General features: G+C 33.9%; 1 protein-coding gene across 1 annotated transcript; it reads right to left on the bottom strand.

Moving 5' to 3' along the window:
* Nucleotides 1–339: 339 nt before the first annotated feature.
* On the bottom strand, nt 340–14,192 carry Smp_144670 (hypothetical protein; the record flags this gene model as incomplete). The annotated part of the gene is made up of 3 exons (XM_018791027.1): nt 340–514; nt 11,472–11,515; nt 14,151–14,192. 3 exons carry the CDS (start codon nt 14,190–14,192, stop codon nt 340–342), a joined length of 261 nt encoding a protein of 86 aa, XP_018645737.1.
* Between the last annotated feature and the right edge of the window lie 924 nt (nt 14,193–15,116).

The raw sequence follows: 15,116 nt of genomic DNA, 5'->3' as shown, positions 1-15,116 counted from the left end.
ACTTGCAGGAATTTCAATTCTTTTACTCTCTATAACGAATACATTGATCTTTGAAGCACTGAATACAAGTTCGGTCATCCATGTTTTTGGCTTTACTGTATTGAAAACCGTTTTCAAATTATTACTAATCAAGAAAGCACTAAATGTCAAGAACTAGTTGATTAACTGACCCATTCACTTTTTAAAGTGTTTTACAGAATTACTTTTAACTAAAATAAAGGAATTCAACAAAGGAAATTTTACTTTCGACGAAATTATTTACCTAAGCTGTGCATACAAATTAATAGTTGATCGGTAAATATATAAGTCTATAGAAAGATAGAAAAGATTGTATCATACTTACCGGTGTGTAGTATCCGACGCCATATGACCTTCAGCTTGTACACCTTTATGAGGTGGTTTACATGATTCCACTGGTATAAGCTTATGAGCGATATACTGTGTAGTATATTCAGAAATTTCACATGGTTTAGTTATCTGAGTTTTACGTTTTTGGTGTGGGCATTTATGTCGACTAAAAGAGACAAAATAAATACATTTATAGGAATATAAAAACAGATGTGAGGGTTCTTCGTGTTGTTTAGATTTACACCAAACTAAAAAGTTCCCAGTCGCAACCCTGGATAAAGAAGAATTTGAAAATGAAGTTGAAAACCTCACCGCGTCAAAATAACATTACGAAACCAAAGGCTAATCAGGAAAACATTATTTAATCCATTCAAACTTAGCTCTTGGGATTAAACACTCTTCATGTAGAAGATTTATGATCACTTACCATGAAAGCCGAGATTCCTCAGAGTTCACAACTCCGATATCCCTTCTTAAATCCAGAGCGACATTTAATATAGGTGCATGGGATGTTCAGATACTATAGGAGACTGGGATGACTAGTCAAATAGCTGCTTGGAATAAATGTAACACAAGTTAGACAAAAAGAATAACTTCCAGAGAGGCGTTTTTGTATTCTGGCCATACCTCAAAGGCAAAGACGTAGGCCAACCATCTTGATGTGGTACTCAGACTCCAAGGTCATGGTGGACAACTCCAGTGAAAAACGACTCATGAGGAGATGTGGACTGGAAGAAAGGAATGAAGATGGCAAGAAACTGACAAATCGATGTGCTTTCAATGACATGGTTATAGGTGGAACCATTTGATCCCACAAATGCCAACACGGAGCTACATTAGTTCCACGGACCGAATTACGGAGAACTAGATCAATCACATCTGCATCAATTAGAAATACAGAAGATCCATTAAAAATAGAAGAACAAAGAGGCGAGATATTATTCGTTTCGAGTAACACACTTGATGGTGGCTAAACTAAAGTTCTGGATAATTAGACCGGGAACACTATATAAGTTCAATATAGTCTTCATCCAAGATGCTAGCAAACTCAGAGAATTAGAGATATCTTTCAGAAACAAGTTTCAAGTCTTACAAGACCTACTAGAAGAGGAAACCACATTGGAGAATAATCAGAAAATGATAAAAGAAGCAATTAGTCAAAAATTCCAGGAGGTTCTAGGGCGCGAGAGACGCCTACTCGAAAAGTGGATGCCCATCGATACTCTGGGCAAGATCTAAGAAGAAAAAAATGGGAAAACGGTCAACAACGGCTGAAAAATAGCATAAAGCTAGGGCATAGACCGAATATACAGGAGATAAGCGAGTAAAAAACAACGTTGAAACTGACAATCAGAACTATATATGTTATCACCAGGGGATATAACAATATAAAAGACCTGTCAGGGAAAGCAAGAAGATCTGCCGGATGAGTCAATATGAAAAATTCAAGAAGCATGCAGTGAAATATATTAAGCCTGAGCGAACAGTCAGAAGAAAAGGCAAACCAATCACTGATGTCTTATAGAAGTGAAACAAGTAATTACGGCACTTCGAAGAGTCACTGAACCCACCGGAATCGAAGCAGCACACCTCCCAATAGATGTGACTTAACCAGCAATGAAAAAATTAGCAAACCCGTCAGACTGGTTAAAAATAGTGATGCAGTTGATGCACTGAAGTCAGATATAAAGGTTAATGCATAGATGCTTCATGTCCTCTCGAGAAATAATGCGGAGAAAGAACGAGCTGAGAAAGACTGGAAAGAAGGATACCTGATCGAAGTATCAAAGTAAGGAGGTCTCAGCTAGTATGAAAACTACATAGGCATCTCACTACTGTCAATACCAGGAACAAGATCGTGAAATACAACACAGCTAGCAACAACCAGATCACATCGGATGGGTAGCTCTGAGAAAGGTGGAAGCCTTTACATACACAGACAGTAGCGCTGATAAACAAGGAGGATCTGATGCAAGTGTAAAGGCATAGATTGGCAAAGTAAGGACAGCATTCCTAGAATTAAAGAATATCCGGAACTCAATACAACTGTCACTCAACATAAAATACTCAGAATTTTCAATACAAACGTCAACGTTGTTGATTCTATTCTACGGAGTCGAAACATATAGATCTATTACAACCATCAAAAGAAAGGTACACGTATTTCAAACAGTTTTCTGCACATTATACTCCATATCCGTTGGCTGGATAAGATCAGCAACAGCCTACTGTGACAGAGAACAAACCAGCTTCCAGATGAAGAGGAAATTAGGATAAGACGCTTAAGGTGAATAGGCAACAGTTTATGGGGATCATCAAACTGAACCACAAGGCAAGACCTAACGTGGAATCGTGAAAGGAAGAGGAAAATAGGAAGACCAAAGAACACATTGAGTCGGAAATGTGAGACAAACATGAAAAGAATGAATAGTATGTGTAAATAGCTGGAGAGGAGAGTTCAGGAGAGAGTTGTTTGGCGAATCCTTGTCAGTGGCCTATGCTGCAGGAGTGGTAACATACGCATATATATATAGTCATAATGGTCTGAAAACAATAATTTAATGTTGTTATGATAATGGAATAGAACATCCCTTTCGCCGAAATAAAATATTCAATTTACCAGTTATTTCGAATAGCAAGTACACATAGAATTAAGGAAATAAAAGTTACCGAATGTGAACAATATAAGTGATATTTGTTAATCTCAATATTTGAGATCATGAATCAATTGAAGCTAGATCACCATGGAAAACCTAGAAGCACAGGACATCCGTTTCGTCATATTGTGGGACTCCTCAGCAGTGCGCACCCACAATCCCTCCTGGCGGGATTCGAACCCAGGTTTTCCATGGTGGTCTGGCTTCAATTAACTCATGATCTAAAGTATCGAAATTAATATAATATCCACAAAAACCATTCTGATATTTATTAGCGGATGAAACAGAAACATGACCTGGAGAAAGGTTTTATGAAGTAAATATTTCATTGTTGGAAAAACAACATCAAACATTGCTAAGGAATATTAGTGTATTTTTAAGATTGGTCTATAATTCTGATTCAATATGTTTGACCGTTCAACAAATTTTAGAGAAGCCAAAACCGAAAATCAACGGAAGAAAAAGCCAAAGAACTAGTTTTATTTTTTTAAAAATAAAATACATTATTCAGAAAATATAATAGTCATTGTTTAAACCCAAAAATCTAATCAAAATTTACATTAAAGTGCTTTTAATAGTACATTAATTAGTTGATAGATATTTCCTACTGTTATTCACTTGTTATTATTTACTATTAAGGACAGTTTATGTTTAAGGACAATTGGAAAAAAAGAAAAAAAATTGTATTTCAGGAAAGTATTTTTTTCACTTTTTTTAAAAAGTCTATTCCAATTTTTTTTAAAGTAAACAACCTTATTACTTGTAAGTAGATAGTCAATTACAAAGTACTTCATACGTAGTGATATTTGTGACTTCTTTTTTCTTCAAAGTTAGTCAGTAAATTAATTAAGTGTTGATGTAATTATAATTAAAAAAAATTTAAAAAAAAAGGGAACTTCTATTGGTGATTGTCAGTATCAAATAAAAAAAAATGGACAATATTGTTTTTGATTAGATTCTCATCAGGCTTTACTCTAATATACAGTAATATTTATATGCATATACGAAATTATTAAACCAATCAAGGCAGTTTATGAGTCAATGATAACAGTGGAATAGATTGCATAACTAAAAATAATAATAAGTTAAGAGTACAAATTGGTAGTATGATGACAGGTGTACTAGTTGTGATAAGAATAATAAAAGGCTTGAATCAAAGTTACATAATACGTTAATAGGTCAATGATTAGAAAAATACAGACACTTCAATAAGCTATATTGGGCGCGCTACCAGACAACTGAACCAAAGGGTTAGTGAACACCTCCCTTCGTGGTTAGGAAAAGGTATGGTCAAGTCAGTCTTTTAAAGTTGTTTATCGTATTTCTACTAGTTTTCCCTATGGGGTTCGATCTCGTCTCTTAAACATAGCAGAAGCTATAGGAATTCGATCCAACAACCCAAGTCTTTGTGTTCATAAGAAATTAGTAACACCCTTATCTCTCCCTTGGCCTTAATAAATAATTTTATTTTCCATACTCCTTCTTCGTTTATTTTTCTTCACCCCCCGTATCAATTATTTACTTATTATTTTTTCTTATATTCGCTTCACAGTCCAATTATCTAAACACTTCTTATTACGTAATCTTATAATTTTTATGGGTGTTATTTCAGTGTCTATATTTTTCTAATCAATGACCTATTTCCCATTATGCAACATTGATTCAAGCCTTTTATTATTCTTATCACAACTAGTACACCTGTCATCATACTACCAATTTGTACTCTTAACTTATTATTATTTTTAGTTATGCAATCTATTCCACTGTTATCATTGTCTCATAAACTGCCTTGATTGGTTTAATAATTTCGTATATGCATATAAATATTATTGTATATTAGAGTAAAGCCTGATGAGGATCTAATCTAAAACAATATTGTTCGCTTAAATATGTTGTTCTTAAAAAAATGGACAAGATTATTAAAGTTACGTACACATAACACATAGCCTATATTAATAAATAATATATATTTGTAATATCCCAATGAGTACAAAAATTAGATTTTCTGATGTTTCGTGACTGAGTGTAAGCCACTTCTTCAGAAAATAAATAATCAAATTAGTCCAAGTTTAAATAGTACAACGGTTATTTATTTTCTGAAGAAGTGGCTTACATTGAGTTACGAAACGTCAGAAAAACTTCTTTTTTTCTACTCATTGGGATATTACAAATATACTATTTGTTTATAACAATCTACTCAATGCTCAATTTATTCAAAATTATCAAATCAAAACTTGGTAATGATATCTAAAAAATAGTCTATCTGTCATAATAATAATAATAATATCTAAACTAGAAGATAGTTACGCTTTCTAATATTTTTTGACTTGATGAAGTTAATCTTTTCAGAAAAGAAATGAACCTTCATTTTTTAAGGTATCATTACCAAGGTTTGACTCGATAATTTCGATTGTGATGCCTTTCTATGTTGGACACTCATCTCGTGAAATCTTGACTCGAGCCAAAGACTATATTAGGTACATAAAGAAACCACCTAATAATCCCGTAGAGCTGGGTAGACTTCAAATTAAATCGGTAATAGCAGTTCACGCCATTTTAAACAACCACCAAATCGATTTCAAAAACATTAAAATATTACAAAAACGTTATTCCAATTACAAAGAAAGGAGAGTAGCTGAAGTTTTCCATATAATGCTTAATCCTACTGCTCTCAATAGAAAAGAAGGCCTTACTATACATCCTACTTGGACCATCTATCCTAGCCACCTAGTCTGTTATTATTCACATTTCACACTATTATCTTACATACAAATTAAACTCTATCCTTTGTTTCATAGTTGAAAGCATGAGTCAATTGAAGCTAGACCACCATCGAAAACCTGGAAGCACTGGACGGCCGTTTCGTCCTATTATGGGACTCATGCTTTCAACTATGAAACATACTAAATCGCCACAAAACCCCTTCTGATAATTAATATAATCATATGCTCACTAGTGACTTTGGGAAGTACATCCAGGAGCTCTAGTGAGAAGCAGTGACCAGTGGAATGCAGACCACGTCTGTTGTGAGATAGGAACTCACTGATGACAATTGGTGAATGGTTGCTCATAATTCGTGGATCAGTTGAAGTTAGACATTAACACCGTTGGATGCCAGCTCAGTGGTCTATCGGTTAAGGGCTCTGGCTCGAGACTGGTAGGTCCTGGGTTCGAATCTCGTGAGCGCGGGTTCGTGAATGCGCACTGCTGAGGCGCCCCATAATAGGACGAGACGGCCGTCCAGTGTTTCCAGGTTTTCCATGGCGGTCTAGCTTTAATTGCCTCATGCTTTCAACTATGAAACATACTAAATCTCCACAAAACCCTTTCTATCCTTTGTCATTATAAAGGTCACACATTTTTTCATCCTTAACAGTGCACACACACAAATTTACATACATGTCGCTTATGGATCACCTTGACCGAAATGACATAACATTGACTTGTTCAGACCTGTTTCTTAATTGATCACACATAATATTCTTTTGTTGTTCTGTTGTACTATGTAATTTGCATTAATTTTGGTTTAGTTATTTATTCACTGAAGAAGTGGCTTACACTGAGTTACGAAACTTCATTGGGATATTACAAATATACCATTGAATTTGCTTTATTTCTTAAATTAACACATGTTCAACCAATACAACGAATAAATTAAATCAACTATTTAGTACACACAAATAACTTAGATTATGCTAATGTAACGTCATGAAAGTCAAGGGCATATCTATGCAAAAAATGTTTATTATATTTTTTTGTATTCATATATCTATGTGAATGGGTGTGAAAAATGTAATCCTTGTCACGCTATGCTAACTTAGTTGTTATCATCTTGTAACAATAATTTTTAAATGTTACAGGTTATAAACAGCAGACAAGAACCTAACAAAATAAGGAGGAATTCATGTTATTTCACTCAAACCTATCTTCTTGTTCTCTTCAAGATTATAAAGAGAATTATGTGTATTCATATGTTTCTAGTGTTATCTGGATCGTTTCACGGTCCAATTATCTAAACACTCCTTATTACGTAATCTTATAATTTTTATGGGTGTTATTTCAGTGTCTATATTTTTTCTAATCATTGACCTATTTCCCATTATGTAACATTGATTCAAGCCTTTTATTATTCTTATCACAACTAGTACACCTGTCATTACACTATCAATTTGTACTTTCTACTTATTATTAATTTTGATTATGTAATCTATTCCACTGTTATCATTGACTCATAAACTGCCTTGATTGGTTTAATAATTTCGTATATGCATATAAATATTACTGTATATTAGAGTAAAGCCTGATGAGGATCTAATCTAAAACAATATTGTTCACTTATATATGTTGTTCTAAATCACAATATGGGAATTTTTCAAATTTTGATATCTGGAATAAGTTAGATATGACTGTCAGAATATTACAAATGTACAATTATAAAAAAACAATTTACTCAATACCTCATTTATTTAAAATTATCTGATGGAATCTTGTTAGTGATGCCTACGAATCATGTAAATATCTTTTTATTTAAACGGAAAATAAAGGGAAATTATTTAGCCTTCAGACTACTGAGTTGAACTCTTAAAAGTCCTTGATTCGATCTCTGGAGGGTTTGTGAATTCCTACTTCCTAGGAGTCCCATAATAGGACGGAATGGCTGTCCAGCGTCTCCTGGTTTTCTACAATTATGCAAACAAAGTCAGTCCATGATGTGAAAATTCAAATTCGACAATCTCTTCGACACTATAATAGAGGCAAGACTATATGAAAAACTTAAAATCCAAGATACGAGGATAGTGTACTAGTAAATACAAAAATTGGTAAAAGGAGCAAATGTCTTTCCCTCGACTCACTGGCTTACAGTTAGATGTCAAGGCTTTTTTATCATAAACTGTCAACTTATTAAAACTTCTTAACGTATACAAAGGATACTTTATTTCATCATTGTTACACTGGTTGGTTTGTAAAAATCAATTTGATTTGAGTCCTATACATAACTATTTCAAGTTTCATAACTGATTAAAACTGTTTTATCAAAAATTATACTGAATAATGAACCTATTCATTACTAATAACAACTTATCACTTATGTTTAGATATCATTTACTTTATCAAACTGCATCATTTACATTACTATGGAGGTCAGCGGGGCGGCGGACTCGACATTTTGACGAGGAGTATGGTACAGACGACCAGAATAACAGTAGGAGTGACCGTTTAAGTGGGGACAAATGTAGATTACGCTACTTATCTCGACAGACATAAGTACCATGTAACACCGAATACAAGTGGAATATTTGTCAAGAGAAGATTCAATTGAAGAAAACAGAAAGGGAAACATAAAGGAAGTAAGAATTGGAAGGAACATGAAGGATGTAAAAGACAACTGCTAGAAGATGTACAAATGAGGTATTTAATGTATGGTTTTCATTTATAAAGACACTGTAATTTTGCAATTAATAATAAGTAGGTTATCCCCACTAAGTCTTCGTTCACTACATATACACTACTTCCCTGTTTAACAAGAAGTATGATACTTGGATTCACAAAACCCCATAGACTATTTGAAGATATACAAGCTAACCCATGAAATAATTGACTATGTATATAAACCAATTAAGAAAGTGAGTGGTTTTCTGGTCAGCTTCCGGTTAAAGACATTATATTATACTTTAGCGGCCCTTATTCTGACTCCACTTCGATCGTGTGCTGATCGTTATCGACTTAAATCGCGTTAGTGAATAAAAGAATTAAATAAGTCAAGTACGAGGATGAAGTTTGAATGCGTACATTTCATACAATCGTTGATTGATACAAACGACCGAAGAAGGGAAGCGAAGAGAGTAAAGCGAAATGACGCGCGGTGGAGAAGGCATACAAGCCAACTCCATTTTATCAAGCGTGACTCAATATTTATATCCAAACAAAAATAAATTACAGACATGTGGTGAGTCAGATAAGAAATTCACACATATACGCTTACATAAAAACAGTCAAGGTTGATAAGCGTATAAGTAACAAGGTCAAAATGTGGTTTAAGAAGAATGAATAGATTGGTATATACAGACACTAGAATAACCTATGTGAACTCGATATAGGTCCAGCCACTATAATACTTATGAAAATTTATCATCATAATGGTATAATTAGATTCAATTTCAAGCACTCTGCTATCCAATTAGTCTTTTCCATGGAGGATCCTCGTCTGCGGATTATGCTCCACGAGGGAATCAGACGTAATTAAGTAAGTACATTCATCTCCCCTTCCTTGTTCCAATTAGTGTGCCCATGTTTTTCTAAAATATCTTTTTGTCTTATAAGATAACACAATTACAACTGGTAAACAACTTTCAAAGTTTCCATTATTCTATGATTGACTGTACAGTAGTCAATAATTGTTTACTTTAACAATTTCGTGGTGACTGATGTTAAGGAAATAGCGATCAAACAAGAACAGTGCAAACTCATGAAAACATCAGTTACTGATAAAAATTAATTTGGATGATCACTATGGCGGGTATCGCCGATGAAGATGGGTTATAGTTGTGCATTATCGTAAACTGACTGAAATTGAAGATTAAAATAATTTTGGAGCCAACTCAGTGGTTTAAATTTGTAGTACGTTCAAACAGAGGCTTGAAAATGCTCTATTCAATCTATGGCAAGGTCATGAATTTGGACTTCTGATAAGTTCAATACCGGGCTAAAACAGCCATCCAGTGATCCCTGGTTTTCAATGATCACTTATTTACAGTTAACTCATGATGTAAACTATGAAATACATATAAACTCCTTCCTTTGATTAAATGAGACAAAAGAAAACGATTATTATGACACGAACTCACTAAAGTATTTGGTCAAATTTATTTAAAAACAAAAATGCTTCATTGTAATATTCGGTAGTGCCACACTTTATACAATTCTAAAACTCTGAAGCTTCTGTTGTTTTCGGCTTATTATTTAATTTTAAAGTGTAATACTTGGGACTTATATATGAATAAAAAGGATTGGTTAATTTAATGATAGACAAGGGGTTAGTTTTAATGCATAATTTACCGGTTCTTGATATCTTCATTTTCAGTTTTTAATGTAAACTACTTTCAAATAATATAGAATTTGAACGCAACTCATCTTGATTAATAGCCACCTTAAAGACAGACTTTTCGGAAGTTGATAATTCTCATTGACCTATGGAGTTACCGAATCAGGACTGGAGAGGATGGATGACGGTTGCACCATACTGTTAAATGGCTGAATTCAAAGAAGCAGATTAGGGCATTCTTACTTGATGTTACAGTGATTATTTTTAAAAATCCATGGTCTAATCCCTTCTGGGCTCGTTAGTGTGGATTGATGAGAGTTCCTCACTGGGATAAAACAACGCCACAGGGATTTAGAAATTTACAGCTAGTGTTGATTCGTTATTAAAATTATCTTTATTTCAAAGATAGGGCTGCTGTCTAATTGACATAACACTTTTTCCTCACATAAAGTATAAGCCAATATATATTACTCATTTAGGTGTGATAAAATATTCTTACTCAGCCAGTTATTCTACATTATGTTAGACTATCATACATGGATTACAATAATGATTAGTAGTAACTTACGCCCATGTACTACGAAAACTAAATCTAATAAGTCCAGCAGAGTTAATATATTTTATGGGGTTACTTGAGCTAATGACCACATGACTACTAATTTGATCTAATTCGATTGGCACTAAGAACTAGATATGCATGGTATTGGTTACTGGGACATAATTGACTATTTTTAATATTATCGGAATGGGGTTCTTTGGAGATTGTAGTGATTTAATAATTGAATTCATAAGTCGACCTAAGCACACGATAATAGTAATAATAATAATATGCTCATTAGTGTCTGGCTTCAAGATGGATGTCCTGAATTTCTAGTGAGAAGCCGTAACCAGTGGAGTTTAATCTGTGTCTGGTAGTGACAGGTATCTACCTCAGACGATCGATCGATGGTTGCACAAGATCGTGGACCGATTGATGTTAGAAATTAACTCCGTTGGATACCCACTCAGTGGTCTAGAGGTTAAGTGTTCACATGCGAGCCCGAATGTCCTTGGTTCGAGTTCCTTCGGTGCGGGATCGTGGATGTGCACTGGTGGGGAGTCCCATGCTGGGACGAAACGGCTGTCCAGTGCTTCTAGGTTTTCAATGATAGCCTAGCTTAGATCAAATCGTGAATTCAACTATTAAAATATTATTAATATGTCTAAATATATGAGTAAGACATTTTCAGCTCAGAAATAATGAAGGAAATTTGTAGCTGAAGTGGTTGTTTTTGAAGGTGTTGTCATGCTTCTCGAAATGAATGATTTAATTGAGAAGCGTTAATTGTCGTTCGAGACAACATCACCAACGCGTACTTCAACCAGAAGTGACGAGAATCATAATAATCATAGGATTCAGATAAGTTTGCAATCAATAAGCGTACCAACATAGATCTAACTTATCAGTCCACATAGGAACACGTATCAACTACACATTAGGAAATCAATAGTCGTGGATGCGCACTGCTAAGGGGTTCCATACTAGGATAGAACAACCGTCTCGTGTTTCCAGTATTTTTTATATTTGTCTAACTCAGATCGATTCATGGCCTCAATGAAATCCAACAATCTTCACAACCCCTTACTGATTACTGTGTAGCAATTGAAAGGTTTGTTTCTAAATGAAGTACAGACTGATGATTTTATTGTTCAGAATGACAAGGAAAGCTCCAACATCTTAAACTACTGAGCACAGAAGATCTGAGACCATCAAAGATTTTCTAAAATTAAACTACTTTTATTAGTATTTAAATAAAATATATAAGTCAAATTGTTTTTAATATAATAACGGGTCTAGGCGATTTGCCGAAGTATAAAGTAGAAAAAATCAATGTATGCATCTAGACCATTTTGATCATGTTAAATTTATCTCACGAAAGATTTTTAACAGCTTATTTTTAACATCTGAGTGATACTAATAAGGAAAAAAAATTTTCCAACATAACCTATCACATTTTAAACAAATTAAGTTATACGTCCGTAATAACTCGTGATAACTCACCACATCAGTATCTTCATTGACAATTATTTGATGAGTAATCTCAATAGGAATACTGAGCAAATTATCTGGGGAAATTAGTTTATTTTAGGAACATAGTTTTCTTACGGTCAAACATAAATTAAATGGTATTAGTGAAAATCAGAAATAGTTAGGAAGCTGTTTCACAAGAGTGAACACACTATAATCCCACCAAGGATAAAACCCAGCGGCTTCATATATACCAGCTGATATTTAACCATTTAGACTATTGGATTGTCGTTTGCTGGTAAACATTTCCAAATCCAGTTTGTTGGCGATGTAGTACAACGATTAATTAATCCAATTCGCCGGTAACTGCTTTACACCTGTTAATATGATTGAAAATACATAAGTTTCGACTTCTCTTCAGAAATTCGGGAATCCATCTCAAACTAGTTGACTAGTGAATACAAAACTACTGAATAATCAAGTTATTTGTGCAAGGTGGTTCAATTTTAAAGTAGCTGAGCAGCGTTAACTGATTTTTAATGGTACCCCAATTGATGTTTAGCTACGAGAAAAATATCTTGTAATTTAGAAACCTCAAGCAGTCATAGGTAACGTTGAACCTGATATACATGTGTATCGTTTCAACATCACATCAGGGTAGCAAGACGAAATCATCAAGAGAACACTGCAGTGATGGAAGCAGTAATAGTATCAGTAGAAGCGGAAAAGGCCGTAGTTACTTCTCTAACACGGTGATCAACCTTTAATCTTGTGATGATGTGGTTGAGTTTTATTGGCCAAAACAACTGTTAATTTAGGTCCTACCATGCCAGACAGGTCTGTTATAAAACGAGAATAATGAAAACAGAAAGTGAAAGTGGGGCGGGGGAGTTATATTCTTGACTTTGACAGAGTGTGGTAGCAGTAGGACCATTCGTCCAAACATATGGAATCTGGAGTAATAAAGCCTCCCACAACAGATGAGGGGGCTAAGAAAGTTCGGCTCTAAAAATAACAAACCCCGCCATGCTCCACGGATTTCGGCCACAAGTATTAAGGTATGGATTTAACACATCGAAAACTACTTGCACAAAGACAATGAGTGGCCGGCCTCAGTCAGTTGTCCCTTGGGCCTCACAGTCACACGTCCAGGCAGCCAAGACCACCACTAAAAGTGGAAACGATAATCACTAATATTCACAAAATTTTCGTCAAACGCCATTTATATATATATGCTAGAACTGTTATCTCATATCACTGATAATTTTCCTTTATTAACCTACTAATTCGGATAACACTGCAACATATCTGACAAAATAGATTGAATCATTAAACGATAGTAAAATACAGAGATAAAATAATTTTACTGTACTTTGGATTTACAACAGCTATTTATTTGGTAAACAAAACAGGGATACAATAGTTGCCCACATATTTAAGGAAAACAATTGTTAATGTATTACAATGAGTTCATATAAACTAATTATAGGAAAAAAGCTAAATTTAATGTAAATAATATCGTTGATTAACGTGATAAATAAGTAACATAATAATTTGTCCTTCAAAGATATAAAACTGATTAAAAACTTGACTATATTATACCGCTCAACCAATCACAAGAGAGTAAATGGATTTTGATTTTTCTAAGGAAACTTTTATACATTGATACTATCATACATCTAACGGTTAGCATTTCAGAATATACTCGCGCATGAAATCCTTAGTATTCATAAGAAAAAGTGTGTTATTTTATTGACGGTATAAGGATTCTTCTGAGTTAGAAGACTTAAAATTGCAAAGATTTCATTGTTGTTAAGGACAGTATCATGGATGCATACTTCAAATATGTGTGAATTTTCTGCAAACCGTTCTACTAACACTAAATCAGTTCTTCCTGATAACCTTATAATCGGTTTACTGTCTTTACATTTTCGTTGACTATTTTGTTTAACTGACCCCTGAATATGCGATTGACAGACCTTTTATGTATAAATTGGTAAGCCGAATTTATGTCGATGTGTCTATTTGTTGTGGATTAACCTAAATTTTATAGTTTTGAAAATCATCTGGAATTTCTGGGATTCCACCCACTTACCTCAGTGACGTTGTAAATAGCTGGGACGTTTGTGGCGTGCATATGTCTAAATACATCAAAATACCCGTATATTAAACTTCTCGATCGTTGTCGCACAAAATCACTTGATTGACCTCTCGTGAAGTTCTCGTAAAGGTTGCGGAGACTTTAGTAGCTTAATTTATAAAGCGTGTCATGATATTACAAAGTACTGGTCAAGAAAGTGATATGGTGTTTAAGTAGGGCAGTTTCTATATTAAAAATATGCCGATTTTGAGAAAGAAAAACTTATCATCAATTTTGAAAAGACATAACCTATGTGAAAATGTTAGCAGTCCTCATTCACTGGTTGATGTGGATCATAACAGTTTCAAAGTTATTTTGGGATTCACTAAAATTTACTGCGTTAACATACTTGTATTCACTTAAAAGCATTATTTGGATCAATACAGAAAAATAGAATTGACATAAACATTAAGAAAAGTGATAATTCAAGACAGCATAAATAATAAAACAGGTTGATCGGGAAAGAAATTAGAAAACTGTTCATAGTTAAGAACATCCTAAAATTTAGAATTTGTTAAGTTATTTGCATTGTTTGAGCGCTATATTGCCTATTGGTTGCAGTTATTGCTTCCTGGCTTATATCATAACTAGTAAGCCTTAAGTCCACTCAGATATTTCAAACACATATAAGCGTAGTAATTCAGTTAAAACCAAGTCAAACATTTTGACATTCTTCAATAGAGAGAATATTCCTCAATTTTTGTGGGTTTTATTATATCAGGCAAAAGTTCATTTAATTTCCTCATTTGAATTTCTCGTCTTTGCCATCCGTCATTTAATAAATAATTTTGAATGTTAAATATAAGCATGTATCATAAGATATTAAAATTTATCAGCGTCAACTGACTTCGAGTACTTAGAAGTGGTGCCTAAAGCGGCCGACTGTGCAAGACAACAATTCCTTTCATTAGACTAAAGTAT

The sequence above is a fragment of the Schistosoma mansoni genome, assembly GCF_000237925.1.
Source record: "Schistosoma mansoni, WGS project CABG00000000 data, chromosome 7 unplaced supercontig 0100, strain Puerto Rico, whole genome shotgun sequence".
NCBI lineage: Eukaryota > Metazoa > Platyhelminthes > Trematoda > Strigeidida > Schistosomatidae > Schistosoma > Schistosoma mansoni.
The sequence above is the reverse complement of the archived record's forward strand: the minus strand, read 5'-3'. Positions and strand labels throughout refer to the sequence as shown.